The 27045-nt window shown below is 52.3% G+C and overlaps 1 protein-coding gene and 1 pseudogene across 8 annotated transcripts in view; one reads left to right on the top strand and one right to left on the bottom strand.

Moving 5' to 3' along the window:
• EEF2K (eukaryotic elongation factor 2 kinase) overlaps positions 1–16563 on the top strand; it is a 53747-nt gene extending 37184 nt beyond the window's left edge. For 5 of the 8 annotated variants that reach the window (XM_036278752.1, XM_036278755.1, XM_036278758.1 and 2 more), the window contains 8 exons: positions 1227–1294; positions 3556–3633; positions 4343–4405; positions 6770–6904; positions 7047–7235; positions 9786–9910; positions 13071–13249; positions 13782–16563. In XM_036278752.1, coding sequence (XP_036134645.1) covers positions 1227–1294; positions 3556–3633; positions 4343–4405; positions 6770–6904; positions 7047–7235; positions 9786–9910; positions 13071–13249; positions 13782–13891 — 947 coding nt within the window. In that variant the 3' untranslated portion in view covers positions 13892–16563. The remainder of the gene's footprint in view (positions 1–1226; positions 1295–3555; positions 3634–4342; positions 4406–6769; positions 6905–7046; positions 7236–9785; positions 9911–13070; positions 13250–13781) is intronic. The other 3 variants (XM_036278754.1, XM_036278756.1, XM_036278757.1) reach the window with 3 other exon arrangements.
• Positions 16564–20653: 4090 nt separating this feature from the next.
• On the bottom strand, positions 20654–24138 carry LOC118642180 (annotated as a pseudogene).
• Positions 24139–27045: the final 2907 nt, after the last annotated feature.

The raw sequence follows: 27045 nt of genomic DNA, 5'->3' as shown, positions 1-27045 counted from the left end.
CCGTCGGGAACGGGGTAACACCCAGTGAGCGGGTCGGAGGAGAGAAGCCAGCCTTATTTCTGCAGCTGCAGGGACAGCTGGCTGACACTGAGCGAGGGTCTGCGGGGAAGACGGAAGCAGGGCCGGTGCCGAGTTTGCTGGAAGAACTGGAAGGTGGTTGGGAGGGTTTCACCGTCAAATGTTCAAGAAGCCTTAGAGACGTCTCCCTTGGAAGGCCTTGGGAACTTTCTGGAACAGGCGCTGACAGATTTGTTCTTAAAAAGCCGGGGAGGCCTGGCCGGTTTGGCTCAGCAGTTAGTGTCGGCCTGCGGACCAGAGTCACGGGTTTGATTCCGGTCAAGGGCACATACCCCAGTTGCAGTTGGTCCTCGAGGCAACCAATGGACGTGTCCCTCTCACGTCGGTGTTTCTCCCTCCCTCCCTCCCACTCTATCTGAAAATAAATAGAAAAATATCCTCAGGTGAGGATTAAAAAGAAAAAGGCCGGGGGAGAGCTTCTGGGCCCTTCGGCCACCGGCTGCAGGTGGCTGGCCTGAGCAGACAGGTGCGGCTCCTTCCAGGACGCCGTCTGTGGACAGTGCAGCTTCAAGCCATGTCGTTTTCACGTATCAGAAGAGACTATTCTTTTGCTTTTCCCCCACCATTTAAAAATGTAAAAACAACCATTTTTTTAATCTTCATTATTGGAAAGATTACAGATGTCTCTCCTTTCCCCCGTAAAACTATTCTTTAAAAACCATTTGAAAATGGGAGCCAAACCGGGTTTGGCTCAGAAGCTGAGGCAGGAGACACACTGGGGACCACCAGGAAAAGGGGTTGGTTTTGAAGCCATCCGGGACTCCCCCACTTGTAGGCCCTCATTGGGCCCCGAATATACAAATGGTCTTTCTTCCTTCACAACTGCACCCCACGAAGGCCCCCCATGGGCCACGCACACCCCCCCACAACAATGCTACACAAACGTGCTGGGTTATAACGGCCCTCCCTCTTCAGCCCCTTGCTGAGGGCCTGTGGCAGGCAGATGGCGGACTTAGAGAAACTTCTCGAGGAAGAACTGCAGCCCCCAGGCGCCGACAACATTCTCCTACCTTTCTTGCCCCTTTCTTTAAATTTTTAAAAAGAAAAAAGGCTTCACCAGGTGCAGTCAGCTCTGGGTGGTGGGTCGGTCTTGGGAACTGCTGGTCTCGGGACCCAGTGCATCGTCTGTCTGTTTCCTCCCTGCCCAGACTGGCCTGTGTTCAGTGACCCTGACAGCATGGCTCCCCAAGACCACAACCATCTGGACAACCATCGGGTGAGTGGGGAGGGCAGGGGGAGCAGGGCCGGGAGGGCGCAGGGATGTGGTGGGGAATGCAGGCGAATCTCAGCCTTCTGCCCCAGGCAGCGATGTCTTTTGGAAGGAGCTGGGTCCGTTCCCCTCCCCGAAGTGGTTAGAGGAGAGGGAATCCGAATCAACCAGAGCTCGCCCTAGTAGGTGCTGGCTCAGCCCTTAGCTGGTCTGGCCACGCTGTGCGGACAGCTGTGTTGGGGGAGGAGTGGGTGGGTTCAGACGTGTCACAGCACAGTCTGGGGACCTCAGGTTGGACAGGGAACCGTTCTTGCAGCCTCTGGGGCTCCCTGGTAAGAAACTGGAAGCATCGTATTTGCATTGAGGCAAACACACCATGGTGTCTGATTTAACATTCAGAGGGACTTTTATACCCGCCAGGTCCCTTGCACCCTCACATGGCTCCGAAGGTGTATGTCTACTCTTGACTGCTGTCAGAATCCTGGGGGCAGGAAGAAGTAGCAGCTGACACATGTGGGCTCTCGCTGGGCAGACGCTGTGCTGAGCACCTGCTGGGTACTCCCAGTTTATCCTCATAGCAGCCTGTGAGGGAGATTTTCAAAGTCCCTTCTATAATGAAATTTATTCTAGAATTAGAATAGATTTTAGAATTTCAGAATAGGCCATCCATTCTTCGTTGAAAAGGAGAAGGTACAAAGAATCAGCTGGAGAGCATCTCGCTCCCCACGCCCCTCAGCCTCCTGGCCGTTTTCTCCGTCCCCGCTGGGCGTGAGGCGTGAGGACGCTGCGAGGTGAGGCCGCTTGCTGCTGGGCTCTCCGTGGTGGAGCCAGGGTTCGACTCACCCCTGCCTGCTGCCCTTGGCCTCTTCTGCATCCCCGAGGGGCCGTCCCCCATTACGCAGATAGGGGACCCAAGTCTAGAGAGCTTGGCTGCCTCACCCAGGAACCAGAACTGGGTCTGCCTGAGGCGCCCTGTTACTCAGCTCGGTCGGGACTCCAGAGGGGGGACAAGGGGTTCAAGGTCGTGCAGTGGGCAGGGTGCAAGGTGGAGCTTCTGAGGACAGTCTGCATGGCCTTTCACCCCACTCCCTGAAAACTTCAGCTCGGTGTTCTGAAGAACACCTCAATTTTAAAAATTGGAGAAAGAAACCCCAACAGAATAGCCTTTCAGCTCACACAGAGTCAAAGCCTTGAGGGAGCTGGGAGGGAAGCCCGCAGGGCTCCTGGGGGGGAGGGGTCCCGGCCAGGCCAGGGACTGCAGTTCCACTGTGTACGTTTGTGTGGCTCCCACCTGTTCAGGGGAGTGGCCCAGGTTTCACGTTCAAGCGGTGATGCCAAGCTTCTTTAAAACAGATGTTTACACGAGTAAAATAAACGGCTTATCTAAAGAAAAATTACAAATGAGAAGTATGAGCTCATGAAAGTGGCTGTATCTGGAGGGCGAGAGAGCCGGCTGGGGAGAGACGCACAGAGGGTCTACAACGTAACAGGAATGTTTTCATTCCTTTTAAAAATAGGAGATCCAAAGTAACTAAGGCCTGATATTACGAGTTGACAAAGCTGGATGACAGGTGCATGAGTTCATCTTTATTCTCTGTCCTTCCTTGTGCATTTGAAATACTTCTTAGTAAAGTGAAGAAGGAGAATAGTGAAGGTTTGAGCTGAAGGGTGGTGCAGGGGACATGCAGAACTCAGCTGGTCGACAGACGACTGTAGTTTTATTACAGGTTGTAAATTACACCAAATTCCCTTTCTGAACAGAACTCAGATCTGGAATAAAAAAACATACCCCGGCGACCCATGCAGTTTTGGCAGACAGCTTAGTTGAAGTAAATATTGTTCCCAATGCTGCATTTTTGTCTATGGCTTATGTCCCTTATACCAGCCTCTGTTTTCCTGCCTGTGAAATGGGTGAGCCACACTTAACAATAGCATGTAGTGTGGTTCCCATTGTCGGTTTCCGCATAGCCCTTTGACATAGGTGCTATCATGAGTTCCCATAGCTACGAAACTGAAGCTCAGAGAGCGTAGCAGCTGCCCATGGTCACAGCTGACGGGTCACAAAGCTCAGATTGGAGCCAGGCAGCCTGGCTCCAGGGCCCAGGCTCTTCACCACCACTTTACACTGCTCCAGGCTAGCAAGGGCAGGAGGAGACTGTTAAGTGAGATGATTGGGGACAGAGGAGAGAGAGCTGGGATGTCCAGGTGTCTCCACCACCAGGTACTCAGAGGGCCACTGAGACCCTCAGGACATCTTCTCTCCACAGGACTCTGAGAACAGTGGGGATAGCGGATACCCCAGTGAGAAGCGGGGTGAGCTGGATGACCCAGAGCCCCAAGAACATGTAAGGAACTCCCGGGAAATGAGCCCAGAGTTTTCTGTTGCCTCATTGTCTGGGAGGGTAGAGAGGTAGAGCGGATGCGAGTGAGAACATGACAGGTAAATACCAAGTGAGATCGTTTCAGAAAAAGGCGAATGCAGGGCAGGAGATAAAATAGGGTAGGGGGGACCAGTGAGTGTAGTCAGGAGCCCAGTATGGGGGGTGGGACCCAAGGTTGAAAGTGGCTAAGCAGAGAGGATGCTGGGTAATAGGCTGGCATACTGCTGGTATGGGTGGGATCCCGGCAGCCTGGGCAGGGTGGCCCATGGTGGTGTCATAGCCATTTAAAGGGTTAGCCCTGTGCCAGGGCTGAGCATCAAGGCCGTGTTGCTGGAGCCCTCTGGTGTCAGCTTTGTTGAGACATGGGTGGGCGCTTTGGCTAGAGGAAGGCGTTGGCCCAGCTTTCTGCAATCCTGTGCCTTTGGGTCGGTACCTTCTGTGCACACAGGGGAGCCAGAGGAAGGCTGTGGCCCCCCAGCACATTGGTTCTGCTGATTACCCAGCATCCCTTCTGCTGGCCAGGCCGGGTTCCAGCCTCCTTAGTGGGGGTCGGGCCAGTTCCCTGTGAGAGGCCCCAGGGAGGGCTGGAGCAGTTTCCCAGGAGGAGGTTCTTGGCGAGACCAGTCTTGGGAGGAAGAGCTGCTCTCTGGACCACTGTTGTCTGCGTCCACAGGGCCACTCAGACGGTAGCCGGAGGTGCGAGTCGGATGAAGACAGCCTGGGCAGCTCCGGACGGGTAATGCTCCTGAGAACCTGTCACGGCTGCGTGCTTGCCTTCTCCGGGCTTTCTGTTTCTCCGTCACTCATGCAGCCCACCCAGGCGCCTCACGTCTCCCGAAGGGAGATGCTGCAAAGGAGCTGATCCCCTTGGCAGATACTTTTTGAGCCCCTGCCCTGCGCAGGATGATGGGGGCCCCTCAGGGAGGATTAGTGATGCCAGGCACCCATCCTGGAGCTCAGTCACAGCCCACATTAAAATCCTACCCATTAAGTGGCTCACCTCCTCCTTACACCCTCCCCATGAGACAGGCTGGTGCTACTCACCCCATTTCACGTATGAGAAACGGGCCCGAAGCAACTCCCCCCACATCATTGCCTGGTTTCCAGCAAGCACCTTAGATGAGCAGTGCCATCACACAGGTGCGGGGGGACAGCCCTCGGGAGCTCCAGCAAGCACCTTAGATGAGCAGTGCCATCGCACAGGTGCGGGGGGACAGCCCTCGGGAGCTCCAGCAAGCACCTTAGATGAGCAGTGCCATCGCACAGGTGCGGGGGGACAGCCCTCGGGAGCTCCAGCAGTGCCATCACACAGGTGCAGGGGGCACAGCCCTCGGGAGCTCCAGCAAGCACCTTAGATGAACAGTGCCATCACACAGGTGCGGGGGGACAGCCCTCGGGAGCTCCTGCAAGCACCTTAGATGAGCAGTGCCATCACACAGGTGCGGGGGGACCAGCCCTCGGGAGCTCCAGCAAGCACCTTAGATGAGCAGTGCCATCACACAGGTGCGGGGGGACAGCCCTCGGGAGCTCCTGCAAGCACCTTAGATGAGCAGTGCCATCACACAGGTGCGGGGGGACCAGCCCTCGGAGCTCCAGCAAGCACCTTAGATGAGCAGTGCCATCACACAGGTGCGGGGGGACAGCCCTCGGGAGCTCCAGCAAGCACCTTAGATGAGCAGTGCCATCACACAGGTGCGGGGGGACAGCCCTCGGGAGCTCAAGCAAGCACCTTAGATGAGCAGTGCCATCACACAGGTGCAGGGGGACAGCCCTCGGAGCTCCAGCAAGCACCTTAGATGAGCAGTGCCATCACACAGGTGCGGGGGGACAGCCCTCGGGAGCTCCAGCAAGCACCTTAGATGAGCAGTGCCATCACACAGGTGCAGGGGGGACAGCCCTCGGGAGCTCCAGCAAGCACCTTAGATGAGCAGTGCCATCACACAGGTGCAGGGGGACAGCCCTCGGGAGCTCCAGCAAGCACCTTAGATGAGCAGTGCCATCACACAGGTGCAGGGGGACAGCCCTCGGGAGCTCCAGCAAGCACCTTAGATGAGCAGTGCCATCGCACAGGTGCGGGGGGACCAGCCCTCGGGAGCTCCAGCAAGCACCTTAGATGAGCAGGGCCATCGCACAGGTGCAGGGGGGACAGCCCTCGGGAGCATCACGCTCTTCTCTAGCTCATTCTGAAACATACTTGAGCCTCTGCTCCCAGCCTTTGGTAGGGCGAGTCTCTCCCGCCTGCAAGGCCCTTCCTGCCCCATGGTCTCTCCTCCCAGCCTGCCTGCTCGCCCACTGGCCCCCCCCCAGCCGCCCCCCAGCCGTACTGCACCTGGAGCCTGCCCAGGTCCCTGCAGCAGCCTCACTCCTGCTCCCTCTAGAACACAGGCTACTTACCACATGTTCTTGGGCAAAGGGCTCAGCGTGGCAGGGTCAGGGTTGTCAGCCGTGGCACCATCAGCATTTCGAGCTGGGCCACCCTTTGCGTGGGGGCTGCCCTGTGCACTATGGGATGTTTGGTGCACACAGATGCCTGGCTCTGCGAGAACCTTTTTATTTCTTTTATTTGGTACGTGCCCCTAGTGGGAACCGAACCCGGATCTCTCTGGTCTGCAGGCCGACACTCCAACCGCTGTGCCAAACGGCCAGGGCTCTGTGAGAACCTTTAAACAGGTGTCTTTAGCTGGGAGACATTCCTGGAGGCATGCAGTTGATGCCCAGAGGAAAGCAGACAGATCTGCTCCTGGTCTGACTCCCTGGTGCTGTGTGGAGAGCTGGCGGGCAGGCAGCTTGAGTCCAGGCTCCCGACCACACCCAGGGTGACACATGAGGGAAGCACCCCTTAGTACGGCCACGGCCTGTTCTGCTGGCCTTTGTTCCTGTTGCTGTCACAGGCCCTCAGCCCCCACAAGCCAAAAGAATTCCAGTGACTAGAAACGGCACTCTATTTGTCCAAGAAAACGTTACACCATCAGGGTTTGCTCCCCACCTTGCCAGCCAGGCTTGGGTAGTAGCCGCCACCGCCGACTGTTACCAGCCCGTCTGTCCCCAGCCCCAGCTTCTCTGGCCTGGAGACTCGCCATGCCCGGTTCTCTCCCTTCAGGTCTGTGTGGAGAAGTGGAATCTCCTTAACTCCTCCCGCCTCCACCTGCCGAGGCCTTCAGCCGTGGCCTTCGAAGTGCAAAGGCTTAATACTCTGGACCTTGAAAAGAAAATCGGGAAGTCCATTTTGGGGAAGGTATCAGTGATGCCTGTTTCAGACCCCTCTTCGCACTAACTCACCTCCTCCACTCATAGCTTCCTCCTGCAGGCTGGCTGGGGCCGTGGGTGTGGCTTGGACCTCCCAGACCACCTGGCCAATACCCACGTCTGTGTGGCAGGTCCATCTGGCCATGGTGCGCTACCATGAGGGTGGGCGCTTCTGCAAGAAGGACGAGGAGTGGGACCGAGAGTCGGCCGTCTTCCACTTGGAGCATGCAGCTGACCTGGGCGAGCTGGAGGCCATCGTGGGCCTGGGACTCATGTACTCGCAGCTGCCCCACCACATCCTGGCTGACGTCTCTCTGAAGGTGAGAGGGGCTGGGGCCCAGCCGGCTAGCCTTCATCAGCCAACCAGTCCCCGCTGCCCTGGGAGATCCTGATCACCAGCTAGAGGCCAGGCACCTCCAGGTTGGTGGAAACTGGTAGAATTAGTCTCTGCCCTTGGGGAGTGAGTGGAAGGGGACAGTCCCACTTCCAGACAATTATGGCAGGTGTGATGGGAGAAGCAGAAAAGACAGGTGGAAACAAATGAGGGAGGGCCCTGGCTGGGGTGTTCAGGGGTCAACGCCTACTTCCTGATAGCCGGTTCCAGCGGTATCCTTAGAGGCTAGGACAGAGCCCAGCACACAGTAGGGGCTCAGTGTTTGTTTGTGAAATCAATGAATAATGATATTTAAGTTAGACCTAACAGCGCAGTGGTACTTGAGAGGAGAGCAGTTCAGGCAGAGGGGCAACAGGATGGTGGACCTAAGGACTGGGGCGGTCAGGCCAGCTTAGTTTGTGTTTCTCTCTGCAGTCCATGAATCCGTTGTGTGTGGGGCCCGTATGTGAGAGAGCCAGGAGCCACAAGAGAGAATTCCTTTGTTTAGGGGGTTATGTATTCCCAAATTTTCGTGGGCTTGCAGTGGTCACACTCATTCTGGCCAATGATCTCTGTTCTCAGGTGTGACTAACAGACACCGTCTCTACATCACCCCAACTTCACTGTGTATGCATCTTTCTGCCCTTTGTCGGACCCCTTCCCCCAGTGATCTGCAGGGAATGTGCCAGTGGTTCCCTGGGGAGTGTGAAATTGCAGCTTCCTGGTGAAGCTGCCCAAATGACATGTCTATAATGTCTGGCTTCCCTTTGCTCCATTTCTAGTATTAATAACTAGTGAGTTACAACAGTATCACTGGGGAGAAAGTATGGCAGGGAATGTGATCAAGAGTGACTGGAGAGGCCTTTGGTATTCAGACCCAGGTTCCAGCAGCAGGAGAAGGCTGGGAAATGCAGTCTCTAGCTGGTGCGCCGTGTACCAGCAAAGACATGTGGGCGAGGATGGATGTGGAGGACAACTGGCAGGCCCTGCCTCACTTCTTTCTTTTTTAAATCCTCAGCCAAGGATATTTTTCCATTTATCTTCAGATAGAGAGGGAGGGAGGGAGGGAGGGGGAGCGAGAGAGAGAGAGAGAGAGAGAGACATCAATCGGTTGCCTCCTGCACGACCCTGACCAGGGCTGGGGACCAAACCACAACTGAGTATGTGCCCTTGACTGGAATCAAACCTGCAACTCTGTTCCGTGGGCTGATGCTCTAACTGCTGAGCCAAACCGGCCAGGACTCTGGCTCACTTCTTGAAGCCTAAAGGTTGAAGAGGTTGATATGAGGGCTTTGGGTTTGTCTCTGAGGAAGATGGGAAGGCTTGGAGCAGCTTTGTTAGAGTAATTGACTCAGCTTGGGCTTCAGAGGCATTTCTCTGCCTGCTGCTTTGGAGTAGATATTTGGGGAGCAAAATGGAAGCTGGTGGGAACATAGCCACTGTGGAAAACAGCTGGGCAGCTTCTCAAAGGTTAAACAGACACATGTGACCCAGTAATTCCACTCCATAGTGTATACCCAAGAGATTAAAAACATGCATCCTGTCCAGCCGGCGTGGCTCAGTGGTTGAGCATGGTCTCATGCACCAAGAGGTCACCAGTTTGATTCCCGGTCAGGCACGTGCCCAGGTTGCAGGCTCCATCCCCAGTAGGGGGTGAGCAGGAGGCAGCCAGTGGATGTTTCTCTCTCATCAATGTTTCTCTCTCTCTCTCTCCCTAACTCTCTAAAGATCAATAAAACATATTTTTTTAAAAAACCTATGTCCTCACCTAAAACCAAGACACACATGTTCGCAGCAGCATTACTCATAATAGCCAGGAAGTGGGAAACCCCAATATCCATCAACTGATGACTAGTGAGTGGATAAATGGAATGTGTTCTATCCACACAATGGAGTGTTATTTGGCCATAAAAAGAATGCAGCACCAACACCTGCTATAACAGGCGAACCTAGAAACGTCATGCTGAGGGAAAGAAGCCAGCTGCATAGTGTATGATTACCTTTATACTGAATGCCCAGAATAGGGACATCTCTGGGAACAGACGACAGATGGGTGGTTGCCCAGGGTGAGATGGGGCAATTTGGAGGTGACGAGGTTTTGGTTGCCTGAAATTGTTACGGTGATGGGTGCACATTGTGTGAATATACTGAAAGTATTGAATTGTAAACTTTCAGCGGGTGAATTGTATGGTATGTGAATTACATCTCAATAAGACTGCTAAACATTTTTTAAAGAGTGGAAGCAGAGAGCCCCATTGGCGGCAGGAGATGAGTGTCTCTCTGGAAGAATCAGAGCAGACAGTGAGCAGGAGAGGGCCAAGGTTCCATTGATCAGGGGGCTAGCCTGTTCTCTTCTCACCACGAGGAATTCCACACCCAGAGCTCTCGACACAGTTCAGGAAACGGGGAGAAGATTGATCACTGGATCCTGGCATCACGGCATCACCTTCCAATGCCAGCTTCATTCTCTCTTCCCCTCTCTGCTTGGTGTTGACAGGAGACGGAAGAAAACAAAACCAAAGGATTTGATTACTTACTGAAGGCAGCGGGAGCTGGCGACAGACAGTCTATGATCTTGGTGGCACGAGCTTTTGACACTGGCCAGAACCTCAGCCCAGACAGGTACTGTGGCCGCTGCTCTGGTGGGCTGGTGGGAGCCTGGGCTGCAGGCGAGAGCTTCCCCCTCCACTCTCAGAACAGACCTGGGTTCCAGGCTCGGCTCCCCACTGAGCTCCAGTCCAGTGGCCATGGGCAAGTCACATTACCTCCCTGGTCTCAGTTTCTTCATTGCATAAAATGGGGATGGTTACAGAGCCCGCATCCTGGGGTGGTTGTATGCGGTTAAATGAGATGGTTTCTGTCGTGGCACAGCAAGCACGATATCCATGGCAGCAGCGTGGCCGTGACAGGTCAGGGTCTGGATGGACGTGCAGCATCCAGCGCACAGTGCTTGTCCCTGATGTTAGGATTATGGGTGATTAGAATGTACTCTTTCTACTTTTACTTTTGTTATGTTTTACTTCCGAGAGGGAGGGGAGGAAAATAAGCAAGTTCCAGGGGTGAGCTCAGGCCTGGCGTGAGTTTCCCCAGCGGCTCTGAGACTCCTGAGGGGCAGGCCAGGGAGCTAGCTGCTCTTCTGTTGCCCCTGAGGCGCCAGGACTGGTTTCTGCAGTGGGGGAGGGAGCAGGGCCCAGCTCTACCTCCTCACCTTGGCTTGACCAGTAGGACGTCCCACAGGTCCGGCTGAGGGAGGACAGCTGGGGGTATTGAACCCCGCAATGGGACCTATTGCGGACGCTCTGTGGTTCCCTTTGGATCTCAGCAACCCCTGCTGTGCTTAGGAGCCCGAGGCGGCAGGGCGAGCACATTCATCCTTGAAACCTCCGGGTTGGAGCAGCCTGGCAGTTTCTCTTTGGGTTGAGGTCTCCTCTCCCTCTCACTGGGTTTAGAAGGAAAGTCAGGATTGTGGCTCTATCCTATCAGACGTCCAGGGTCCAAGACACCTGGATCCGTGACCTCCTGCCTGTATTCCATATCGTGCAAAAATGCGTAAGGCACTACTGGAGTGCTCCCTTAGTCTGGACCACTCTCGCGCTGGAGACTATTTCACGGAGAGCAAGGGCGGGTCCTCCACACGTCTGAGGTCTAGTGTTCCGCAGGGCCTGGCTCAGCAGCTGTTTGAATGAATGAACCAACACGGCTCTTAGCACAGACAGGGCAGGGTGTTTGGCCCCGTTTTATGAACGAGTCCACTGTAGTTTTGAGAGGCGAAGGGACTTGGCCATGGTCAGGGAGCGAGTGAGTGGCAGAGCTGAACCCGGGTCCTGCAGTGGCCTGTCTGTTCGGCCTGCTTCTGAGACTCAGAGCCAGACTGTCACGGAGGGGAGGGAACAAAGACGACACCGTGACTGTGTCAGAGCCAGTGCCAGCATGTCCGGTGCCACTGAGTGTGGTGGGGAAACGGCGTGGGCGGGGTGCTGCAGCTGGACCCCTCAGAGTCTGTGCTCTGTTTTCATGACCTTGGCCCACTTTTTCTTTGACATGATAGTTTTTTTTGTTGTTGATTTGTAAGAATTTTTTATATATTGATGCTATTAACTCTTTGGCCTGTGAGTTGACTTCAGAAATGTTTCTTCAGAGATAATGACCTTGGGTGTGGGGGATGTGCTGGCCAATGTGCCACTTGGTGACCATTGTTTATAGGTTTGTGGATACATCGATTTTTGATATTTATGTAGTTAAATCTGTCAAAGTTCTTTTAATGTAGCTTTTACTATAGTCATTTTCTTATTCTTCTTTCTCATTCCAAGCAGCTCCAGCCTCTTCCATTCAGGGAGCATTAATTAAGGGCCACTCTGGGTAAGACAGGGCCCGCGGGGGTGAGGCAGGGCCCGCGGGGGTGAGGCAGGGCCCGCGGGGGTGAGACAGGGCCCGTGTGGCTCCAGATTTGCACGTAAGGGGTCCCACCTTCTCAGAAGCTACCACTTGGTGGGGAAGCAGAAGCACTGGAAATTCCAGAGCAGGGTGGGTACCCTCAGCACTGGGTGTGGAGTCGCGTGGGGTGGTGGCGGGAGAGATCGGCCTCCCCCCTTTTCATGTAACAGTTCAGGGCAGCTCCGCCGCACCCTTGAAGACCAGGGCGGCTCAGAGGTGAGGGGGATCGAGGTAGTGGCTTCCAGACAGATGTGAAAACCTTGGTTTGTTAGCTGTGTCACCAGTAATTTTCAAAGATCTCCCTTGGCTGTAACGTGCAGTGGAGCCCAGGTTAGCCCCCGAGGCCATCTCAGCCCGTGTTTCCCTCCCCTGGTCCCTGCCTCCTGGGCTTTGATCTCCTCGAAGCGGATCACAGGAATGAGTGAACAGACCGAGGTAATTGTGAGAAGAGGGCGTTTGGGGACGTCTCTGAAGGCGCTGAGTTTGCGGGGAGGAGGAGCCAGGTGTGGGAAGAGTGGGAGAGAACTCTCCAAGCGATGGGAGCTGGCGAGTGGGGAACAGGAAGCCTGGCATGCGGGGCGGGCAGGAGCTGAAACTAGGGCTGAGCCAGGTCCGGGAGCGCCTGGGGGGAGAGGACAGCAAGTCACTGTAGCTGTTTTCCTGGAACGCTTCCCGAGACCCACAAACCTTATCTGCGCCTCTCTCTCGGCCTCTTCCCTGAGGTGCTGCGAATGCTCCGTGCCTGGTAACGCAGGCGGTTCGCCCCAGAGGGAAGAGCTGCCGCCCTGTAGCTCTGTGCTGTGCTTACACTTGCTGGGAACCTGTGTGCCCTGTGGTTTGGCCAGTCACACACTGCAGCAGGAGAAAGGGGGGCTGGGGGGCCTGGGGAGCAGAGCCAGAGGGCGCCAGCTGTCCCCAGGAGCCGCTGGTGCTGGCGGGGAGCCAGGGCTGTGAGATGCCCCCCCCCCCCGGTTCTGGAGGCCCTGGCAGAGGGCCCCCACTCCCCTCCTCTCCTACCTAGTCATAGGGCAGATGACTGGGGTGCCAGCCACGGCTAATGCTGGCCCACAGGGTGATACCTTGATCAACATGGGAAAATGCCCCTCTTCCTCAAAATGCCCTGCCCTGCTCTGCTCGTGAGAAACTTGCCACATACCGGCTTCGTTAGGGAAAGCCGGAGACTCTCTCTCCGTAAATATAGTCTGGAGTGTGAACGGCGCCCTTAGATGTGGTGGCTTCAGGTGCTGGGGGTCGTGCTCTGTAGGTGGTGGTCCCCTGGGGTCCCTGACTTCTCCCTCCTGCCCGTTGGCATGGTAACCTCCCTCTTTTCCTCGTTATCCCTGCCAAGGTCCCAGGACTGGCCAGAGGCTCTGCGCTGGTACAGCAGCGCCCTGGAGACCACGGACTGTGACGAGGCCGGGGAGTACGACGGGGTGCAGGGCGAGCCCCGGCACGTGCTGCTGGCCAGAGAGGCCGAGATGCTGCTCGCGGGCGGATTCCGGCTGGAGAAGGACCCGCAGCGAGCAGGTAGGGCTGGGCAGACCTGCCCCTGAGGTGGAACACCTGGTTCTCATTGGCTCACCTAGAATCACCACCGCCCCTTAAGCCAGTCATGGTACTCATTGAAATGTTTCCCTGACTGGCTGTACCTAAGCCTGGGCCAGTCCCTGCAGCCTGGAGGGAAATGAGGAGGGTGCTAGGAAGGGGGAGAGAGAGAGAGAAACACTGATGAGAGAGAACATTGATCCGCACCTCCCGCCTGCCCCCCACTGGGGATTTGGCCCACAACCTGGGCATGTGTCCTGACTGGGACTCGAGCCTGTGACCTCTTGGTGCATGGGTCGACCTTCAGCCACTGAGCCACACTGGCAGGCAAGGAGGAGGGTGCTTTCATCGGCCAGGCTCGAAGCTCATGGCCGCCCAGAGCCCCACCCAGGTCATGTGGAGGGAGAGGGGATTAGTAGGAGCTGAGGTGCTGTTCCCAGGGAGGGTGGGGGGCACTGGGCTGGCAAAACAGCAGGTGGCTCAGCTGCTCATGACTCACTGTGCTGTCTTTCAGGCGACTTGTACACCCAAGCAGCCGAGGCCGCGATGGAGGCCCTGCGGGGCCGGCTGGCCAGCCAGTACTACCAGAGGGCGGAGGAGGCCTGGGCCCAGGCGGAGGAGTGACGTCCAGAAGAATCTCCGTGGGACAGTCCCCGGCCAAAGGGCTGGTGGGGGGGAGACCCACCAACTTATTGAGGGGTTGTTTTGGGGAAGGGGCAAGTATTTTTAGTGTGTTGTAAAGCAACTTTTGTATGTCATTCTTTGACCCTTGAAAATGCCTTTTCCATCAGCAGAGACATAGTGACTGTCCCCTAGGGCAGTATTTGGGGGAAGCGGGGATTGGAAAAGCAGCCTAATGAACCAGCATATCGTTTGGAGGTTCTTGTCACAAGATGTAAGAAAGTTTTTCTGCCTTGGAAAATATTAGGGCTCTACCCACCAGCGTTTGGAGGCCGGTCTGCGGTCTCAGGCCCACAGAGCTGGTGTCCCGAGCCGCGTGGAAGGTGTTGCTGCACATGATCTCTCCACGGGGCGTGTGTGGTGTGACGGGGTGCACAGCCTCCCCTCGGCGCTCTGGAAGCGTGCGTGGCCCCTTCTGCCACGGTGGGGGCCCGCACTCTTTCTCATATTTCTACTTAACTTCCTTCCTGAAGTGCAACTGATCTCCTGGAATACAGCCAAAATCCATTTTTAAGCATGTTTTGTACAGTGGACTTTACAAAACTAGTGTGGCGTGTGTGCATGCCCATTCCCACCTCTGACCGCCCCATCAGCTGGCGGGCGTGGTGTGCCCGAGGCACTGGCCGGATGAGGCTCACAGGGAAGCCCGTCCCCCAAGCAGCCGGGCGCCCCGCATCTCTGGCCGCATCCGCAGCGTGACGCCAGCACCCCTCGTACAGGACCCCCTCGTGCCCTCCGCACCGCTGTGCAGCCCTGGTCCTGGCACCTCCGGCTCCAGCCAGGTTGATTCGCTTCTCATTCACAGCACGTGGTTTCAGCAGGGGCACCTGGAGATTTATCTACCACGGTGGAGAGTGAGAAGGCAAGAACTGACCACACTCATCGAGGCCAGCGGTTTCCACACGGCCAGGCTGTGGCTAACTGTACATAATGAGCTTTTTTCTTTAAGAAGAATCCCATGAACATCAGTATGATTTCAGTCGGTACTTTAAATAGCAAAGGGAACGGACTGCTTCCACCAAGCCCACGTGATTGAGGAGCTTCTCCTCCTTGGTTTAAAAGTCTGACCGTAAAGCAGGGTGTGACATATAAATCGCTCTGATCAGTTCATCGGAAGAGGGCCTTGCGGTGGGGCTGGGAACCTGTGCAAACATGGGGTTCCGAAGTCCAGAGCTGAGCTGAAGTCACCTTGAGAAGTCCTTTAGAGCACCTGTAAATGACAGTATCCCTCGTTTGTACGTGGACTTGTCACAGCCTTCATAAATCGGAGCTGACCACACTTTCCATTAGCAGCAGATGCGGTAGTCGCTTTTTGTTTTAAACTGGTGCATACAGTTAAATTGCTCGCGTTAAATGTAAGGCAGCAACTTGCGACACATCTCTTCCAAGTGATCAAGCCTCATGTAGTTCATGCTCCTTTGTGCTCATTAATTCAGCCTCTCTCTCTCTCTTATGCAAATCATTTGTTCCCTACCCTCTCTCATTTCTTGGTTATGTACCAGTGCTTCCCTTTAACACGGACTGGCAAACTCTTGTAAGGGACCGGATGGTAAGTATTTCCGGCTGTGTGGGCTGTGTGGGCTCTGCAGGGCTCAGCCCTGCCTGGTGGAGCACCCCTGCCCTGGATGATACCTGGAGGAGTGGACGTGGCTGGTGTTCCAGTGAACTTTTATTACAAAGCAGGTGGCCTACCTGGTGTAGTCTTCCCACCCCGCTCTAACCCTTGACTGGGAGCCACTGCGTTAAGTCCTGGGCATGAGCCAGCTCAGTTTCTGACCTCCAGGGCTCAAACGCACCGGGCCTTGGCACAGAGTAGGCGCTCCATCAGTGTGAACAAACGGAGAGCCAGCCCGTCACTGCACTCTTTGTAGCTCTGGTCTCTCCACCAGCTCATGAGCATTGTCTGCATTGTCTGGACCCACCACCCCCGCTGCGTTTCCACCCGCATGGCCTTAATGTCAGCAGGGGTGACCTGTCCTCCAGGGGGTAAGAGGGCCTGGATATGGAGTGAAGCAGATGCTCCTTTAAAGACCATTGAGAGTACAATGATCTGTAGGGTGCTGAGATTCTTCTGAGCCAGCAGAAGAACTTCACCTTCAAAACCTAGTTTTGTGCCTTCTAAAGCTGGTTGGGCCCGGCCAGTGTGGCTCAGTGGTTGGGCAGCAGCCCATGCACCTAGAGGTTGTTGGTTCAATTCCCAGTCAGGGCACATGCCCAGGTTGTGGGCCCAATCCCCTGTCGGGGGCTTGCAGGAGCCACTGATCGATGTTCTCGCTCATCGATGTTTCTATCTCCCTCTCTCTTCTTCTCTCTCTCAAATCAATAAAGAAAAAAATCTTTAAAGCTGGTTAGGGCCTCTTTTTCCATAAATGCAAATAACAAGAACACCCCCACCCCACCCCAAATACCCAAGACGGTGCAGCCCAACTGGAAACTCAGACTGTGTTCAAGTGCAAGAAGCAGGTGACGATCAGGGAGATTAGATAAGTAGAGTTGGGGGTGTCATCTGGTACCTTCAGTCTAAGGAAAAAAATTGCCCTGGCCGGTTTGGCTCAGCAGTTAGAGTGTTGGCCCGTGGACCAAAGAGTCGTAGGTTCGATTCCAGTCAAGGGTATGTACCTGGTTGCATTTTGGTCCCCGGCCCTGGTTGGGGTCTTGTGGGAGGCAACCAGTCGATGTGTCTCTCACATTGATGTTTCTCTCTCTCTCTCTCTCTCTCTCTCTCTCTCTCACTCTCTCACTCTCTGTCTCTCCCACTGTATCTGAAGATAAATGGGGACAAAGTATCCTCAGTTGAGGATTAAAAAAAATAAAGCCCTGGCCAGTTTGGTTCAGTGGTTAGAGTGTCAGCCCGCGGACCAGAGAGACCCGGGTTCGGTTCCCGCTAAGGGCACGTGCCTTGGTTGCAGTTTGTCCCCGGCCCTGGTTGGGGTTGTGCGGGTGGCAGCCACTCGATGTGTCTCTCTCACATCATGTTTCTTTTTCCCTCCCACTCTATCTGAAGATAAATGCAAAAATGTCCTCAGGTGAGGATTTAAAATAAATAAAAAATATTTTAAAATTAAAGTTTTTATTGTAAGAGGGAAAACAATCCCAAACCCCAGCACATCTGAATATTCCTGTTTCCTCCTTCGAGGCACTGTGAAGATTTGCCTTGAATACCTCTGTGACCCAGCCAAGTAAACTGCCTTCTGCTATTTCAGGGAGGTCATCGCCTCCCACCCCACCCCTGCACGTTTGTTTGCAGAACTGGACCGGTGTTACCAATCAGCAAATGTTTACATGAGTAAATGCAGCTGGGGGGATGGGAAGGAGACGTGCGTATTCTCTGTGGATTTGTGCCTGTTGCTGGTGTTTCTAGTCCCTGGGGTAACCATTTCGCCGACAAGGGGGACACTGGCCATCCAGAGGGGTGGCTTGCCGTTTTTGTATATGTATTAAGTTCCATTTCATGTTCAAATAAAGTGGTTTCTTTCCTTCTGGTCTCAAATGCAAGTGTCTCGGGGCCCCCTGGGAAGGAGCACCTGTGGCGAGCCCCCCTGGCGCGTGTCCCCATGCGGCCCATTGCCCGTCTTCCGTTTTCTCGAGAGCTTGGAAACAAGTTTTTAATGCAAGGTCTTCTGATTTTCAACATTTCTAATCCTGATTTTTTAAAAAGGCTCCTATGCTGTCCCTCTGCTTGAGGTAAAGTGTATGAGCCTCTCTTTTCTTTATTTTTTCTCAGCTTTAAAACAGAATAATCTTGACTATCACAGAGTTGCCTTCAGCCTCAAAGAAGAGTATGCACATAAACGATGCTTTGTGTGCCTGGCTGGTCTGGCTCGCGCTTAGGGCATCGGCCTGCAGCCTGAAGGGCCAAGAGTTTGATTCTGGTCAAGGGCGCACACCTGGATTGCAGGATCGATCCCCAGCCCCAGTCTGGGTTGTGTGGGAGGCAACCAGTCAATGTGTGTCTCTCCTCTCTCCCTCCCTTCAATGTAGTTCATAATAAATTATCATTAGAAAAAAAGATGCTTTGTGATCCAAAGCTTAAGAAAATCTTGGCTAAGGGTATGATCATTTGATTTCAACTAATGGTTTTTTCGTTTTAAGAACTGTGTGCATTAGCATAGCTGTGAAGGTAGGTTGAACACATAGTTGGTGCGTGCTCCTATGTCCCCACTGACATGACAAGAAAGAGATTGTGTTAATGGCATAAGGAGGAAGATGAAGAGTACCGACAGCAACAAAATTTTGGCTGCTGGAAAGCAGGTGGACTAATTGAATTAGAAATGTCTTCAAACAGACCGAATCCCAGGTCAGCAGTAAGGACATCTGAGAAGCAACCCAGTTTGCATCATTGAAGAACCTCCAGAAGGCTGGGACATTGGTGGGAGGAACTATCTTCATTCTGGAAGGGGGCTAAAACGGGCTAAAACTATAGGGCATGTTGACAGACTCTTAAAGCATCAAAGTCCAGACATGCTCCCCTCCCTGCAGAGCCCGCCAGGCTGCCTCACCACAGACGCTGGGACACCGCGGCAGAGGCTGCTCTGCTGAACGGAGGAATAAGTGGGCATTTGCAGACCCATGGAGAAGCTCCCCCAGAACACTAATGTGTTCTTCCCCCTGGCACCCAGTACTGGTGGCTTGACTTGGACCCTCCTGACAGGAGGCCAGCAATCAAGAAATCTCTGGGGAATCTGGCCAGCCTGAGACAGAGCCTGAAGATGCTCCTGGCCAATGAAACTGTCTGGCCAGAGCACCTCGCAGAAACATCCGCAGCCACTAAGCCCTACCCATGCCACAGAAATGCCCAGATGACTCGAGAGCCCCATTCTTTTTTTCTTCTTCTTTATTGATTTGAGAGAGAGAGGAAAGGAGAGGGAGAGAGAGATAGAAACATCGATGAGAGAGAACATCGACTGGCTGCCTCCTGCATGCCCCCAACTGGGGATCAGGCCCACAACCTGGGCACATGCCCTGACTGGGAATCAAACCCACGACCTTTTTGGTCAACGCTCAACCGCTGAGCCACACCAGCCGGGCAATAGAGCCCCATTCTTAAACATGAAGAAATAGCCCTGGCCGGTTTGGCTCAGTGGTTGGAGCGTCGGCCTGCAGTCTAGAGAGACCCGGGTTCGGTTACTGCTAAGGGCACGTACCTCGGTTGCAATTTGTCCCTGGCCGGTTGTTCAGTGGTTAGAGCATTGTCCTGAGGACCAAAGAGTTGCAGGTTCAATCCCAGTCAAGGGCACGTAACTCGGTTGTGGTTCAGTCCCAGCCCTGGTCCGGGTCGTGTGGGAGGCAACCAGTTGATGTGTCATCGATGTTTCTCTCTCTCGCCCTCCCACTGTGAAAATAAATGGAAAAATATCCTTGGGTGAAGATTAAAAAAAAACAAAAACTCACAACAAAAGTGTTCTTTTAAATGAAATGTACCCCCCAAAACAAGTAACAATAGAAAGGTTGGAAAATAGCTGAGGAAATCTCCCAGGAAAAAAAAAAAAAAATAGAGAAAATGTTAAAAGTTGGAAGAACAGGCGCTCAGCCACAGGACTGCTCCCCAGTGGAACAGCTGGGACTGTGTTTCTTCTTGCTTTGTGGGGAAATTAGCCACGGACAGCCTGCGAGCATGTGTAGCTTTTTTCTTTCTTTCCATTAACAAAAGTTTTGTTTTATTATGTTTTGTTTTTTGTTTTTCTTCCAATTTTTATTCATTTATTTTTGTTACAGATGTTTCTCCCCCTCAGACACCCTCCTCACCATCCTACCTCCCCCCCCACCCCCCTTCCTTCATGTGTAGCTTTTTAATAATCTTTCTTTGGCCTTTTAACATTTGGGACCAGAACGCTAAGGTCTTAATTTCATAGTCAAAATTTTCATACAGCCTTTTAATATAAATCAAAGTTACATGTAGATATAGATATCATTATTACTAAATTACATTTACCATATGTTGATTAAAATGTAAATAAATGTAACAGTCCTACCACTGTGCAAATCATTTAGCAGTAAGCACACACTTTTACTATAATATAATTAGGGTTCCAAAAAGATTTGATGTCTTTCTACCTTGACATACTTAGCAGTATTTAAGGTCACCAAAAGGAACTCATAGTCTGGTTGGGACTGGGTTTGTTTTATTCCTTTTGTGAACCCCTTGAGGTGTCCACATGTTTTTTCTTTCTTATACAGTACTTACATTTCTTTCTCACTTCATGCACAGTTTTAGTTTTTTCTAATACAAGCGAAATCAATTCCAAAGAATTAGAGCTCTTACTATTAGTATCTATTGGGGGGAAAAATATAATAGTATTAATTAAAACAAAAGAAAGTAACTGTCTTTTCTTTCTAATCCTTACCTGAGGACATGTGTCCATTTATTTCCAGAGAGAGGGGAAGGGAGAGACATGGATGTGCGAGAGAAACATCAATCAGCTGCCTCCCAACTGGGAATCAAACCTGCAACCCAGGCATGTGTCCTGAATGGGTATTGAACTTGCCACCCTCTGGTGCATTAGATGACTCTCCAACCCACCGAGCCACACCCACCAGGGCAAAAGAAAGTAACTTTGAAAAAAATTCTAGGAATCTAACTACAAATTTGAGAAAGAACAGAGAACTAGAGGGGAGAGTCTTTTTCTTGTTCAATGTTCAGTTTCCTTTAATGACCCCCATCTCCCTGAAGGACAGGTGCAGGCAGCCAGACATGGCGAGAGATGTTCACTTGAAGATCTTGCCTTGATTGAAGGCTTTGCGCACATGCTGGAAGGCCCCCTCCCAGCAAAAGTCTGGAACCAGCTCTGGGTCTCCTCACCGCCAGGACCCAGTTTGCGCCATGTCTATGACTCGGTCCACCTGCCAATCTGGACTCAGCGGGAAGGCGAGCTCCTGACCTCGGAAGACCCAGACTCCAGAAATGGAGCTGCTATTGTTGGTTCCAAAGAGGATGACACTGGCAAAGGCATTCTTCCTCCGCTTGTCCAGTCGCTGGAACATTCCAGTGACGAGGCTGCAACTCATGAAGGTCTGGGTGAGCTCTTCGGGGAAGCAGTACTTGAGTACCACAGGGACCAGCCGTCCTTATCAAAGTGCTCCCAAAAGTACGGCAGCACCACAGACAGCGTGTCCTCACTGGAGTACTTGCGCTTAAATTTATCTAACACAAAGGTGCTCCTGGGCAGCTGAGCAAAGGGGTCCTTGGCCTTTGGCACAGCAGCCAGCGCCTGCTCACATCCGTCCATCTCTTCCTTGGGAGCGGGAGCAGCTGCCTTTTTCTCCTCTTTCCGCTCAGCCTGGGGTTTCTGCTTCTCCTGAGATCCCTTCTCCCTCTGTGGGGTGTCCTTTTTAGGCTGGCTGTCTGCAAAATTTTTAGCATCAAACTGGGCCATCTCACAGTTTCACCTCTGCCAAGACAGCACGGAACTGGGGCTGGTTACTGCAGGTGAAGAACCAGCGGTTGGTATTGGGACAGGCCTGCCGGAAAGAAGGCTCCAGGACCTGTTTGTAGAGCCACAGCAGGGTACAGACAAGTGTGACGTCAGCCAATGTCACACCAGAAAAGCCCTTGTCTTCTAGTGAGCATCCAGCAGCCCCAAAATTCGCCTCCCCTCCTCCTTTACACTCTCTGTGGCCTGCTTGTTGTAGCGCATGATGCCAAGGTGGGGGATGCCCAGGAACTGGCTGGGGGCACTGTGTCGCTATCTGCAAAGCTCACCCACTGTGCCACCTGGGCTGCCGCCTCTGGATACTTCCCCGAAGCTCCTCACTGCTCACCTGGTAGGCGGTGGCATTGCTCTCAAACACACAGAATCCACCATCACCTCAAATGCTGGAACTTTGCCTGCAGGAAATTTGCGGAGAAATTCAGGGGTGCAGTTGGTTTGACCAAAGTGGAAGTGGGGTGGTGCGGAGAGTACGCGGACCTGAGCCCTACTGGACTGAGCAGCAGTGAGGGTCTTGAAGGCCCTCCGGTCTTCAGGGTCCCAGCCGCCACGGTGATTCCGCAGAGAAAGGGCGAGAGGGAAGAAGCTTTTTAAAAACTGAAAAATATCGCCCACCTAGTGTGGCTTAGTGGTTAAGCATTGACCCGTGTACCAAGAGGTTGCTGATTCAATTCCCAGTCAGGGCACATGCCCAGGTTGTAGGCCAAATTTTTTTATCGATTTTTAGAGAGAAAGGAAGGGAGAGGGAGAGAGAAATAGAAACATCAATGAGAGAGAACATCATATAATAACGGTTTGGTGGTGATGAACTCCTTTAACTTTTCCTTGTCTGGGAAACACTTTATATGGCCATCGATTCTAAATGACAGCTTTGCAGGATAGAGTAATCTTGGGTGTAGGTTCTTGCTTTTCATCACTCTGAATATTTCTTGCCACTCCCTTCTGGCCTGCAAAGTTTCTTTGAGAAATCAGCTGACAGCCTTATGGGAACTCCCTCGTAGGTAACTAACTGCTTTTCTCTTGCTGCTTTTAAGATTCTCTCTGTCTTGAACCTTTTGCATTCTGATGATGATGTGTCTTGGTGTGGGCCTCTTGGGGTTCATCTTGTTTGGGACTCTCTGTGCTTCCTGAACTTGTATGTCTGTTACCTTCACCAAGTTAGGAAAGTTTTTTGCCATTATTGTTTCAAACAGGTTTTCGATTTCTTGTTCTCTCTCTTCTTCTGGCACCCCCAAGATGCGAATGTTGGCATGCTTGAAGTTGTCCCAGAGGCTCCTTACACTATCCTCATCTTTTTAGATTCTTTTTTCTTTTTGCTGTTCTGATTGGGCGTTTTTAGCTTCCTTATATTCCAAATCAATGGTTTACTTCTTGGATTTACTAGTACTCTACTATTGAATCTGTGTAAATTATTCTTTATTTCAGTTAATGCCTCCTTCATTTCTGACTGTGCATCCATCTTTTCTGACTGGTCCTTTTCTATGCTCTTGAGGCCCTCACTAAGTTCACTGAGGTTCTCACTAAGTTCATTGAGCATCCTTATAAGCAGTATTTTGAACTCAGCATCTGTTAGGTTGCTTATCTCCATTTCGCTTAGTTCTTTTCTTGGGGTTTTGCTCTGTTCTTTCATTTGGGACCTGTTTCTTTGTCTCCTCTTTTTGGCTGCCTCCCTGTGTTGGTTTCAGTGTATTACTTTATGAGCGGTATGGGACTATCTGAGACCAGATGCTGCTTGTTTGAAAGAATTTAGGAAAACCTGAAGCAGGATCCAAGACAGGCCAATCCTATGGTTAAGCAACTGGCAACAGCTTGGGTGGGCCTGAAAGTTGGGTGGGATAGGGCCTCAGGGAGTCACCAGGGCGGGGCTACCAGTGTGAGCCAGGTTGCTTGAGTCCTAGATATGGCTTCTGTCTGCCACCCCAGGGAAGGGCTCACCAAAGGGACAAAGGCCTCTGACAGCACATCTGTCCCGGAGAAAGCCCCCTCTCCAGCCCTCGCTCCAGTGCCAAACAGCTCAGTTCTTCCCTGTATGTCCCTGGTGCCCCTCAAGCTGCCTCCCCTCCAAGCTTAGAGGGAGAGAGTCTGATAAGTTTGTGCGCGGGCCCTTTAAGGAGCTGCCTGGGGCTCCAGCCGCCTCAGCCTCCCTGAGCCTCAGTTCCCGCTGGTTTTTCCAGCCAGAAGTGATGGGGATTCTCTTCCTGGCCCTGGAACCCTGAGCGGGGCACCTGGTGTGGGACGGGGACCCCTCAGTCCTCAGGGAGGACCTTCCCAGCCGAGGTGTCCTCTTGACCTTTATCTGCCACACGTGGGTGTGGGGCCAGCCCGTCCCCTCCGCCCCTCCTACCAGTCTGGATGTGGCTGCTGCGTTAATTCCGTAGTTGTAGGACTTCCATTCAGCTGATTTCAGGCGGTTTTGAATGATGGTTGTTCTGTAGTTTAGTTGTAACTTTGATGTGGTTGTGGGAGGACGATACCGCGTTTACCTCCCTGCCATCCTGACCGGAAGTCCTTTCTAACATTTCTTGGTGAGGGTTTCTATCCTTCTTTTTCTTCTTGTGTTCTGGGAAGTCTCTTCTCCAAATGGCCTTCCTCTGTGACACATGCATGATTGGCGCCTAGGGGGTCTTTTCCATTTGTTTTCGGGTTCCACCTCTCCTGGCCTCCCTACACTGTTTCTATGAAAACGGGGGCCTACTTTACTGTCCTTGCTTCCCGGGCATAGTCGGTGTTGAAGGCTGTGCCCATCAGCTGGAGGGGATTCATTCCCAACGCCCTGTCTAAACATCGGAGCTTCCTTCTGATATCCAGGGCACTTTGCCCAACAGAAGCCATGTTCACAATCCTGACATTTTCTGGTGCCTGTGGGTCAGCATCAGTGTGGTTTCGATAGGCCGAACAAACCCTTTCTAAAAATTCAGAAAGGTCTTCGCTTGCTTTCATATTCAGGTTCATTTGTTTCAGCACCCCTTTCTCAATCCCTCCCAATATGCACCTTTTGTACTATCCTAGGAAGGCTTTGTCCCCGCCGTTGGGGTCCCAGCTGGGCTCTGTCGAGGGAATCAACCTGATTTTCAGGTGCCATTGGGATCCTCTCGATGGAAGCGAGGAGCCACTTCATTAGTCTTATCTATAACCAGCCGGGCTTCATCTGCCATTAGCAGGAAGTTAAGGAGAGCCTGTACTTCTGTCCAGTTTGGATGGTGAATGGCAAAAATGGAGGTGATAAGATCTGCCATTTTCTGAGGATTCTCCCTGTATGAGGGGTTGGAATTCTTCCAGTTTAGTAAATCTGAGGTGGAAAACAAGTATGAGCCCAGCAGTAGCCAGCAGGCTGGCCTTCCTGGTTCATTCCACCTGCAGGGTATTGCCTCCCAGAGAGCTGTCCTGCTCTGGGGAAGATGCCCCCTGGCCAAATTGAGAGCCCTGCTCGATCTTCAAAGGGGGAGGCCATTCTTTCATCATACTAGGGTGGGGCTGTCACCCCTCTGGGCCCTAGTCAGGGTTATCTAGCCCGGGTGGTGGTGATGGGGAAACCTTCCTGCTGCTAATCCTAGTCCCCCGGGTTCAGGGCATTAAAGAGACTCATTTCCCCCTTTTCCTTTTCCTCCTGTTTCTTACTGTCAGGAAAGGTTTGGAAGCCAATGCCCTACTCTATGTCATTAGGTTTTTCCCTTTCTTTGCCAAATCCTTATTGTGTGAAGACATAAACGCCTGAACATAAGAGATTTTGTCCCATTTCCCTGACCGTTGGCAAAACAATTTCAACTGTATGATGGTGTAGTAATCTAGGGAACCATTAAGGGGTCATTGCCCTCCACAGTCAAAAGTATACATAGGCCAAGCAGTTATAATAGAAAATCAATTCCTTCTTAATCATTGGATCATAGCTGTACATGGAACAATTTGCTAAAATTTAGCCCAGTGAGCCCCCCTTCAGGAGTCAAACAGAACAACCAGTGATGGCACAAAAGTAAAACCCCAAAACTCTAACCATAGCGAGACCCCAGACAAAGTGGGAACATATAAACAAAACTTGGATTCATGATTCTATTATTTTAAACAAGTACTCACAAGCAAGTCCTAGCATCTTATCTCCTGCAAACTGATACCGCAAGTGGTCCTCACCAGACCCAAATAGCACAAAGCCCAGTGGCACAAAGCCCAAGTGGCAGGGATAGAGCATTCCAGTATGCATGCAGGTTTGACTTACCCAGTCTTGGAGTCCATCTGCTCCCCAGAAACTTGTTTTCTTTTACCAGCCAAGCATTTCAGACAGCAGATGCCTTGAGAAGGAATGCGTGCAAATTCCTTTTGCAGCTGCTGGGACGTTCCCACAGTCCAGCTCCCAGAATCGGCCTGCCACAGGCAGCTGGGACCCCAGCCTGGGCTCTCTGGGACTTACTGAAGTCTATGCTGTCCCAGTGGAGTCACCAAAAACTGTAACTGAAAATGCAGGTTTGTCCCTGGCCGGTTTGGCTCAGCGGTTAGAGCGTCGGCCTGCGGTCCTGAGAGACCCGGGTTCGGTTCCCGCTAGGGGCGAGTACCTCGGTTGCAGTTTGTCCCCAGCCCTGGTCGGTTGTGTGGGTGGTAGCTATTCGATGTGTTCCTTTCACATCGATGTTTCTCTCTCTCTCTCTGTTCCTCTCTCTCCCTCCCACTCTACCTGAACAAAAAAATGGAAAAATGTCCTCAGGTGAGGATAAAAAAGAAAAAAAAGAAAATGCAGGTTTGGCTACTTGGAGCAACAAAAGGTGCTGATGCAAAAGGAAAGAGGTTTATTCAGGTGCCACTCTCTGGGTGAATAAGCATCTCAAAGACCAACCCCCCATCCTGCCCAACCCCATGGTTCTTATTGGGATAGGGAGTGTAGGTTCTTTTTTGTTTTATTTTGTTTTTTTTTACAGACTCTAAAATTTATTTATTTATTAAAATGTATCTTTATTATTGAAAGTATTACAGATGTCCCTCCTTTTCCCCCCATTGACACCCTCCTCCCTTCTCCTGCCCCCGCCCCAACTACCTTCATCACACGGTTGTCTGTGTCCATTGGTTATGCATATATGCATATCAGTTCTTTGGTTTAAGAATTTTTTTTTAATTAATTTATTTTTGTTACAAATGTTTCTCCTTTTTCCCCCATTGACTCCTGATCCCGCCCCCGCATCCATCCCCAGCATCGAGGGTTCTTTTTCAATACAATTATCTTGCTAGCTTTTGGCACTCAAGCCCTATCCATTCATTTTTCTAGCTTTTGGCACACTCAATATAAGAACCTCCCCCTGACCCATCTTGGCCAAAGCCTGTGCTCCCTGACTGTCTATGGTAACAAAGGTATATAATACCTTACATGTCTGTGTGTCCACAATTTGAAATTGAATTAGAGATGAATTCCTAGAAACTATGTAAGTTTTTTAAAATTGTTATTTATTGACTTTAGAGAGAGAGGAAGGAAGAAAGAGAAAGAGAGAAACATCGACTTCTTGTTCCACCATTTATGCACTCATTGGTTGATTCTTGCATGTGCCCTAACTAGAGGTCAAACCTGTAACCTTGGCATGTCTGGCACACTGGGACCATGCTCTAACCAACTGAGCTACCTGGCCAGGGCTAGGTCAGTTTTTTGTTTTTTATCTTCACCAAGGACATTTTTGCACTTATCTTCAGATAGAG

The sequence above is a fragment of the Molossus molossus genome, unplaced genomic scaffold (genome assembly GCF_014108415.1).
Source record: "Molossus molossus isolate mMolMol1 unplaced genomic scaffold, mMolMol1.p scaffold_m16_p_3, whole genome shotgun sequence".
Lineage (NCBI taxonomy): Eukaryota > Metazoa > Chordata > Mammalia > Chiroptera > Molossidae > Molossus > Molossus molossus.
This window is presented reverse-complemented; position numbering and strand designations above follow the sequence as displayed.